We start from the raw sequence: 10,408 nt of genomic DNA on the forward strand, positions 1-10,408 counted from the left end.
TGACTTATAAATAAGCTCCAGCGAACAAGACTGCAGCTGGAGTTTCGGCATTAAGTAGACTACTGGCAAATATTGGGGGCCCTACGTTTAGCAGGCGACGTCTCCTGATGGGTTCAACGCAGTTTGTCCGTGGTTCAGAGGTATGAACTGACGCTCATGGCAAGGAGGCATATCGTAAGGGTTTCGCGCAAGTGCAGAGACAGCTTTGCGGGTGACGTCTGCGCACCACACTATATCTGAACCTGCCGTGATCCACATTGCCCTTCTTACCAAGGAGCCTCAAGCCATATACAAGCGCCAAGGGAGAAGAGCCAAAGGAGGTGGTTGTTCATTAAGAACAACAACGCAACCTTGATGAGTGGCAACTCTCTTAGCAAAATTAAATTAGAGGCAGATAGACTGCGCGGCTCATTAGCAACTTAGGTGCGTGGCTGATCCGAAGTTTGGGGAAACTGACTGTTTCCTTACCTTATACAATTCTTACCTGCACAAGATTAGAAAGGCACAATTTCCGGATTGTGTATTTTGCAATGGAGTTGTAGACGACGCCCAGCACACCTTTTTTTATGGAAGGCGTGATGAGATTCGTCAGCAGCAGGAGCCTGATAGTAGAGGCTTCCTTAAACTGACAATTCCCTTCCTCCTCTCCCCTCCCTTTGGTGAAAGGAATTCCCTGATTTGGAGCCTTCAGGGAGGAGAGTTCGGGGGCTAGCCCGAAGTAATGTGGCGAACGGTTCCAGGCTAGCTCCCCGATGATGAGGAGGTGTTTACTTGGTAGTCCGACGACGTACCGTTCCGGCAATCGAACACTCTGCTCGATTGCCCCAAAAAAAAAGATGCAATAAGGATAACGAACAATCAAGTAAAACATGTCTTTATTTTTTTCAAGCTAAAGCAGTAAAGAAGATCACTCTTATTCCGCGAGAATCTCATAAAGTTTTCCTAGTTCTGGAATCAGCTGTCCAAGGAATTCAAGTAAGTTTGGAGTCTGATCTACAGTCTTCGAGTAATCATCAAATGATATTTTACCATCACGATCGACATCGAATTTTCTCATAAGAAAATCAACGTATTCCTGTAAATAAAATAGGTCGAATTTTTTGAAAACTGTATCTGAAAACGAAGGATACGATCATTAAAAACTGTGTAGTCGGCACTCACTGTGATCAAGTATTCCGTGTCTTCAAGTGTTTGACCGTATATCATTTTTTCACAACTTTTCCGTAGAGCCTCCCTTGTGATATACCCCCTTTTGTAGACATCGTAGACCTGAAAGTTACCTTTAACCTGAAGTTTAAAGCAGTTCTCTGTTCACGCTTACCCCAAAGCAAAACTTTTTCCTTTCCTGAAATGTTCCGTATTGCCACAATTCCACTACTTTCATATAAGCTTCGGGGGAGATGTATTTTATGGACCCACTTTCAATGTAGGAGATCAACGGGTCTATCCAATTCAATTCTGCAACCCCTAAGAAAACCCTGTAGTAGGCGGAAAACTGGCTTCGAGCCACCCCTCTCGCATTCCTCCCAGAGGCGAGAGACATCTTATAGTAGGTTATGAGCAGCCTTTCTATTTCCTTTTCCTTGAATCTGGATGTTCGTTTAAGTTCATTTTTGAGTCCGCGAAAGATGGTGTGGAAGCGTTGATGTTCCATCGTGCCCATAGTAAAGTCCAGTTGCATTTTGATTTCTTTTACTTATAGCTCTGAAGAAAGGAGTATAGTTTCGCAAAGTACCACCGATCCATGTAAAAAGACATGAAATCTTTACATTCTTAATGAAATAAATCTATTCTTACCAAAGAACAACTACATTGTGAGCTGTCTCTTGTCTGCAGGTTGACATCTGGATTGATCCGAAAGTCAAGGTTGAGTCGATGGATGTGGGGACGTAGGCAGTTTGGGAGTAGGTTTCTGAACATATAATCGGCTACCGGTTGCTTTTGGGGGATTAAAAATTACACACCTCATTCCAATCAAAGGAGGGCTGGAAAGTTACACTGAATATCTGCCCACAAATAGAGATTTTTTCTAAGCCCTGATGATCAGGTCGAGAACTCCCCGCAACATCGAGCACATACGCAGAATGGTATACTTCTGCGTGGTTTGAACCAGACTGTGTGAGAGTCCCAGGACGTCAAGAGAAGCCGTGAGGGATTTAGGTAGAATACCCGCAGCTGACAATATTATAAGAACTACAACTACCAGCTCGAGACGCCAAATTTCTGTGATTTCCCTAGCCAGTGGCTCATAGTCCACCTTCTTCTCCACGTATTTCCGTCCAATGTTGCCATTATGGGGCATAGCAACATCAATAACATATGTGGAGCGACCCGTCTTGTCAACTAACCACACGTCAGGCTTATTGTGTGCAATATGGCGATCAGTCAGAACTTGCCGGTCCCAATACATGCTATAAGCCGAACTATCAAGGATTGCTTGCGGCTCATATCGGTAAACCGGGTAGGTGCCCGTGCTCAGTCCATGCTTGTATGCAAGGTTTTGATGAATCATCCTAAATACAGCATTATGTCTGTTCGTGTATTGCACCGGTGCTATCACAGTTCAGCCAGAATTGAGATGGTCCAACGTCGCTAACGCTGAACCACACATTCTGCACTGGTCGTTTTCCACCCGTTTTTTCATTATGAGCTTTTTAAACACTCCAGTGGCGACCACGCAGTTCTGAATGGCACACATAAATCCCTCCGCCTCAACAAAGAGCTCCCTAGCACATAGCCGTTTGTTCGACAAATGCAAATCGTCAAATGGTTGCCAAAAACAATTCACGTGTTTACGTCCATTGCCTTCGACTTCCATTCATCCATCCGCTATTGGCCCGACTTTACCCCACTCAGATGATTAAAAGATCAGTCCTTCAAGTTAAGTGGAGTCAGTCTATAGCCTGCCTCATAGAGTAGGGGAAACGCGTAGCGAGACCACGTGGCGATGATGTTGTGCCGCCTCGTCTACCACGTCCCTACCTCCGATGTCACGAGGCAGGTTCATCCGCTCCACGGCAGAGTTTGGATGATGCATTCGGAATTTAGACATAGTAGTCCGTATCCACCGCTCGACATTTTGCAGATCGGTTTCCGTCCACGGCAATATTCCGAATGTAGAATGTGTGACAGACTGACAGACGGAGAGACAGACAGACAGTGAGTCCTAGGGGGTTTCACGTGAGTACCTGTCTCGTGGACTTAATCCAACGGTCTTCTTAAGACACGGATTGATTTTGTGACCACAATCAGAACCCCGCTGTGACAGGCAACGACGGTACCAGTCGATACCGAGTGCATGGCTCAGCATTCATACTGATGGATGCAAGACCTACCAAAATCTCTACCGAACTAAGGAATACGCCACCCGTTTTGAAACCCAACACCAAGCTGAGACCAGAAGGTCACTGTTCGCATGAACACAACCACAACCCCCATTAAGCTCCCACTAGGGGGCCAACCGCAAACAACCGAGCTGAACGCACATACGACAGGAATTGTCCTGAAGTATGTGAGTTCAGGGGCTATCCCGGTTCCCATGGTACCAGTATACCTCTGGTAAGATTTTGTGACTATTGCCACTTCAGATGAGTCCCCGTGCAGACTCGGGTTTGATCGCCCTAATTAGGCCTTTGGAGCATTCGCCTACTGCATCACGGCCGAAAAGCCAAAGACAGACAGACAGTAAACGGATTTTAATAGGGTTTTGTTTTACACAAAACCTTAAAAACGTGGTAGACCCTACCTGATATCGTCTTCTTTTTCTTCAGCCTTTGTCCCATTCACAAGCAGGGTCGGCTCGTCGTGATCGGTTTCGCTATTTAGCTCGATCTAATGCCTGATCTTGATGCAATCGTGAGGCTTTTAAACCCTTATCCACCGGATCAAGCCACCATTGTCTCGGGCGGCCTTTTGGTACCTTACCATCGACTTCGATGTTCAGACCAATCTTAATAATAATAATAGTTGGCGCAGCAATCCATATTGGATCAGGGCCTTGAAGTGTGTTAGAGCACTTCATTCAAGACCGTTACGGTACACTATAGGATTACAGTATCCTATAGGGGGCAATATGGTCAGTATTGCGCTCGTCCGAGATTATTACCCTGATTCGTTCGTCGACTGGTGTCCGACGTCAAATCACGATACAAATTCCGTTGTCACCAGTGAGATTTGAACGACGATCTTCCGCACGACAGCCTTGTGCTCTAACTCTAACTCTCATTGGCGCGAATTATGTGACCATACCATCGAAAACGCCTCTCTCACAGTTTTTTCGCGATCGGTGTAACTTCATATCGATCGCGGATATCCCCATTTCGGATATGATCAAAACGGGTCATGCCACTAGTCCAAAGCAACATTTTCATTTCCATTACCGCAAGACGCCGTTCATTGTATTTTATAGTCAGCCAACACTCAAAGCCATAGACAGCGATAGGACGGACGACATTACGGTAAATTGTACATTTTAGACGTTCATTGATACGTTGATCACAAACAACACCAGTTGTGGAACGCCACTTCATCCAGGTTGAGTTAATGCACGAAGCAATTTCATAACACAGTTCTTCATTGGCTGATAGCAGGTCTCTGCCGTTGACAGTGGTTGTCCCCATTTCATGGGGATCGGGTGTCAAAAGCTCAGTTTTATTCAGATTCAATTTGAGACTGTATTGCGTGAGGGGATTATTTCATTTTCGAACAAATTGCTTGAGATCTTTTTTGCTAGGAATTATGCTTGCTGCTCTAGACACTAGGAAAACATAATCTGCAGAAAGCAGTGTATAGGGCGTTGGACGTTGGATGTCCCGTGTGACGGTGCACATAACAGAAATAAAAAGGAGTGGTGAGAGGGCGCTTCCTTGATGAACACCAACAGAGACACGAATCGGTTTTGATACACCCGCCACACTTCGAACTTTACTTTTCGGATCGTGGTAGAGCAATTGAGCCCAGCGCACGAGTTCTTCTGGCACTAAGTGTTGTCGTAGAGTATACCAGATGAGTTCGTGTGACACACGGTCAAACGCTTTCTCTAGATCCAGAAAAGCAATGTAAAGAAGGCGACGCTTCTCACGGTGCTTCTCCATGAGTAACGCCGCAGCGTATATTGCGTCAGTAGTTCCACGGTTCTTGACAAATCGGGCTTGATTCACAATTATTTTAACGATTTCGCGAATACATTTGTCAATAATGCGTAGTCCCTGCCTGATATGGAGCGTAGGCCAGGACGCCAGATAGCTTTGGTGTCATCGCGGCATCGCTGCTCTCCGAGAAAAATGCGTGTGACGAACAGACAAGGGGAAAGGGGAGGTCTACAACGGATGCAGTTGTCCTTGTAGCTAACACAGTTAAGACCGCACTTGACAAGGACAAATGTTGTGCAGTGATCACATTCGATGTGAAAAACGCCCTAAATTCTGCTAAATGGGGCAAGATACTTGAGTCCCTAATCAATTTAGGCGTGGCGAAGTACCTGGTGCGTATCGTTGCTGACTCCCTAATCGATAGGGTTCTGTGCTGCGAATCAGATGAAGGAATGAAATTATATTAAACGACATGCGGAGTTGCAGAAGGGTCTGTCCTAGGGCCGCTCTTGTGGATTATTATGTATAACGGAGTACTGACGCTAGACCTTCCCACTGGTCTGGCCTCCATTGGCTTCGGGGATGATATTGGTGTGTCGGTTGTTGCACGCCTTCTCGAAGAAGTCGAGCTTTATGCAAATGAAGCAGTCTATGAGTTGAAATTAATGCCCATGTTTTTTTACAGTTAATATATAAATAAAGAAAAGAACTAGATATTGTTCCTTATACTGTAAATATTTTTATTTTCCTTCCGCACACAATTGTTTCGGAAACCACGTGCCTCCTTCCTCAACGCTAGCACCTAATGATAGAGAGAAAGTGCACTTCCATGAATACCAAAGTTGGAACGCAAACAATTCATTCGTTGCGAGAATGCTACCAAATATAGGTGGCCCAAGGCCGAGCCGTCGTCTCTTTATTTCGAAGATGGTCAGTTCGATCCTACTGTATGCAGCCCCAGTGTGGGCAGATGCACTTAAAAATACAGCAACTATGAGAAAGATTGGAGCTGCGTATCGCATAGGTTCACTCCGCACATGTTGCGCTTACAGATCAATATCCAATGAAGCAGCTTGCGTGATAGCAGGAATGGTCCCGATTGAGATTCTGGCGAAAGAAAAACAACGATTTTACGATCGAGCGTATCACACCGGAGAGTCTCCTGCCCGTCGGCGACAGTTCGCACGAACTGAAACTGTCGCGGAATGGCAAGAGAAGTGGGACGAGTCGGAAAAAGGCCGCTGGGCTCACAGAATCATATGGGATATCCGGAAATGGATCGAGCAACCCCACGGCGTGGTAGGTTTCGACCTAAGTCAATTCTTGAGTGGACATCGAGCATACTTGTATCGATTTGGGCGTGATGATTCGCCATACTGTTCAAAAGGCCCAAATATTGCAGAGGATGCAGAACACATTTTTTCCCATTGCCCGAGATTCGCAGCCCAAAGTGCTACAACCGGAGAACACTTTATACCCGAAAATATAATGGAACATATGGTGAAAGCAAAGGAAGTCGGAAAGGTGATTGCAGCCATTGGTAAGAAGCCTAAGCAGGAAGAAGTCACCCGAAAGAATGAACGCGAGAGAAACACGACCGCAGAATAAATTCGGATCCAGCGACGTTATACCAAATGGGAGTCCCGCAGGGAGAGTGGAAGGAGAAGGAGGTAGTTTTAGTGGGTAAAAGTCCCACATAACCGTGCCTACGGTAGCTTTTGGAGCTGTCGACTTTCCATTGGCAAAAAAAAAGACGAACAGGCAGTAAACCAATTTTAATAAGGTTTTGTTTCACCCAAAACCTTAAACCGAGAAACTGCAGGTGAATTGTTGATATCCGAAACGTGGTGCAAAAAATGCTTGCATAATAAGTAACTGTTCAACGTATTATGAAAGAAACGGAGGAAACTAGGACAGCGTGATTACGAGCGCTGCGAATAAAAAAAGTGGAACTTGCAGGAGTGAATTAACTCTGCCCCGCGATGTATGTATCCGATTCTATGAACAGGAAGGAACATAGGTGGTTTCAGTGGGTAAAAAATTGGCAAATCGAAACCTTTTGAAGGTTTCCCCTTACTTTAAAATAGACATACAAGCAGACAAAAATGGTCAAATGGATAGTAAACCTTCCTGGATACGTTTTTATTTTACACAAAACATTAAAAGAAGGTAGCTTGCCTAAAATGATGAGAAGCAAACCCAAACGCAAAGCATCTACTGGCTTACCTCTGTCCTAAACCAGGCATTCCGCCGCCACAGCCAATGTTGTCCATTAGGTAACTCTCAGTAGGCAACTTGCCCCTCTCCTCCAACCGCACTTGGAACCATCTTTGGGAATTAATTACATACACAATTCATTAAGTTAGTCTGTCTTAATATACTTCTTAAGATATATACATCTATTCCACAAATTTATTATAATTATCTAACTAATCCTAATCCACCTAATCCGCCCAATCCAATAATTGAAATATGTAGATAACCTAGGAATCTCCGAAACAGATGCCTTCAGAAAATTTGTAGATATTTGAGTTCAAGTAATTCCTATTCCATCAACTATTCAGGTTTTGTAGACCTGAGAGAAGATAAAAATAGTTCCGCTGTCAGGAAGGCAGGTTCCAACAAACTGAAGCAAACAAGGATTCTTCCGCACTGTCTGCGCATAGTCATCAAATGAGATTTTCCCATCACGGTCAATATCCATTTTCCGGAAAATAGTTTCCACGAAATCCTGCCAAGAACCAAATTTCAAAACTTGGGTAACTGCAAATAACGAATCTCAATTCTTACATTCGTAAGTTCGTCCACCTCGTCCTGCGCGCCATCAAACATATTCCGATAGAACTTCCGCAGTCTCTCCCTCGTTATATATCCATTACCATGGGGGTCGTATACCTTTAAAGAATGTCACAATAAAATCAGCGAAGTTGGTATTGGTTTGCCGGGTTTGAACCTTAAAACAAAGCTCTATTTGCTGCTCCAATGTCCCTCTCAGGACTACGCTCATTACATCTAAGAATGCTTCAGGTGTTATGAACTTCTTTGACGAGGGGTCAGCTGCGGAAAATATGGCGTCCGTGAAGTTCGGATCCAAGACGTTGAACATATTGTGGAAAAGATTGCCAAATTGCCGCCTCGTCATCAGTTTCATTTTTCTCCCATTCTTGAGGACAAATTTATGATAAGCCAGTAGCAGACATTCCGTCTCTCGCTCACTGAAGACCTTCTTTCGCGCGAAATTCATCACCAGGTTGTGATATGTATTTCGAAATTTTGAGTTTTGGGCATCATCCATTGTAGGATCAAGAGCGATTGATGTCATGATGAATTTAAGATATTTAGTCTTCCCGGATAATAAGTAAAGAGTTTTAAAACTAATAGAGCAAATCTTAAAATGGCCGACCCAACAGTTTACAAGTTACAATTAAAATGACTTTTCATTGACAATGAAATCTGGAAAAGCTATTATGATTTATATGAAAGGGGAGGTACCATTTTGGCGCCCATTTTGTGGCTTTAGACAAGGTGTGGAAAATGGCCAGAGCTAATCCTCAACCCCCCAAGTTTTGTTAGTTTTGTCAGCACCTTTTCAACGAAAGGGTTGTTTAAAAATCTCTCTATCTCCTTACCCATACGGATTAAGGGATCGGACTACCGCGACCAATTGAGCCGGATTTTAGCCATAACCGGACGGTCATTGTATCGCTCATAGATTTCGTCGTTATGTAGGCTACGGAATCGGCCATCCTCATGTGGGGGCCAAAAATTCTTCGGAGGATTCTTCTCTCCAACGAGGCCAAGAGTTCGAAACTTTTTTTTCCAAGACCCCAAGTTTCCGAGGAACACATGAGGACTGGCAAGATCATTGTCTTGTACTATGGTGAGACGTTTCGAGCGAAACAGTTTTTGTAAGCTGAAATAGGCTCTGTTGGCTGCCAACAACCATGCGTGGATTTCATCATCGTAGCTGTTATTGGTTGTGATTATGGACCCTAGATAAGAGAAATTATCAACGGTCTCAAAGTTGTATTCTACTATCTTTATTCTTCCCGTTCGACCAGTGCGGTTTGATGTTATTGGTTGGTTCGTCTTCGGTGCTGACGTTGCCACCTTATATTTTGTCTTGCCTTCATTGATGTGCAGCCCAAGATCTCGATCTGGATGAAGGCAGTTTGTACGTCTCGGGTGGTTCTTCCCATGATGTCGATATCGTCAGCATAGGCCAGTAGTTGGGTGGACTTAAGGAGGATCGTACCTCTTGCATTTACCTCAGCATCACGGATCACTTTCTCGAGGGCCAGGTTAAAGAAGACAAATGATAGGGCATCCCCTTGTCGTAGACCTTTGTTGATGTCGAATGGTCTTGAGAGTGATCCTGCTGCTTTTATCTGGCCTCGCACATTGGTCAGGGTCAGCCTAGTCAGTCTTATTAATTTCGTCGGGATACCGAATTCTCTCATGGCCGTGTACAGTTTTACTCTGGCTACGCTATCATAGGTGGCCTTGAAGTCGATGAAACGATGGTGCAACTGATGTCCACATTGCAACAATTTTACCATCGCTTGCCGCAGAGAGAAAATCTGATCTGTTGCTGATTTGTCTGTAATGAAGCCTCTTTGGTATGGGCCAATGATGTTCTGGGTGTATGGGGTCTATCCGGCCTAGCAACATAGCGGAGAATATTTTATAGATGGTACTCAGCAACGTGATACCTCTATAATTGCTGCACTGTGTGATATCTCCTTTTTTATGTATGGGACAGATAACGCATCGTTGACAGTCTTCAGACAATGATTCGCTGTCCTACACCTTGAACATAAGTTGATATACCGCTTGGTGTAATTGGTCGCCTCCATATTTAACCAATTCTGCTGTAATTCCATCGGCTCATGGCGACTTATGATTTTTAAACCGATGAATTGCACGAGCTGTTTCTTCGATACTTGATGGTTGCAGTATTTGTCCATGGTCTTCAGTTGGCGGGACCTCCAACTCGCCGATGTTCTGGTTGTTCAGCAGTTAATCAAAGTCCTCAACCCATCGCTCTAATATGCCCATTCTGTCGGAAATCAGATTTTCCTTGTTGTCTCGTCAAGATGAGCATCGAGGTGTATAAGGCTTCATCCTGCTGACTTGTTGGTAAAACTTACCCGCCGGTTGCTTCCTGTACTTTTCGAGTTCATAGACCTGCTGGTTCTCCCAGGCTTCCCTTTTTCGTCTGTGAAGTCGCTTCTCCGTTCGACGGAGTTCGTGATAAGTCTCTGCGCCCGCCTCCTTTGTGAATGCAACATTACTCGGTATTCGGCATTCTTCCGTTC

General features: G+C 44.6%; 1 protein-coding gene across 1 annotated transcript; it reads right to left on the reverse strand.

Annotated features, from left to right (window-relative positions):
• Positions 1-856: 856 nt before the first annotated feature.
• LOC119660063 lies at positions 857-8,529 on the reverse strand. The gene is made up of 6 exons (XM_038068442.1): positions 8,044-8,529; positions 7,881-7,985; positions 7,656-7,821; positions 1,322-1,695; positions 1,162-1,269; positions 857-1,075 (listed from the first exon to the last, which is right to left on the reverse strand). Exons 1-6 carry the CDS (start codon positions 8,410-8,412, stop codon positions 914-916), a joined length of 1,284 nt encoding a protein of 427 aa, XP_037924370.1. The 5' UTR covers positions 8,413-8,529; the 3' UTR covers positions 857-913.
• Positions 8,530-10,408: the final 1,879 nt, after the last annotated feature.

This window comes from Hermetia illucens, chromosome 6, assembly GCF_905115235.1.
Source record: "Hermetia illucens chromosome 6, iHerIll2.2.curated.20191125, whole genome shotgun sequence".
Taxonomy (NCBI): Eukaryota; Metazoa; Arthropoda; class Insecta; order Diptera; family Stratiomyidae; genus Hermetia; species Hermetia illucens.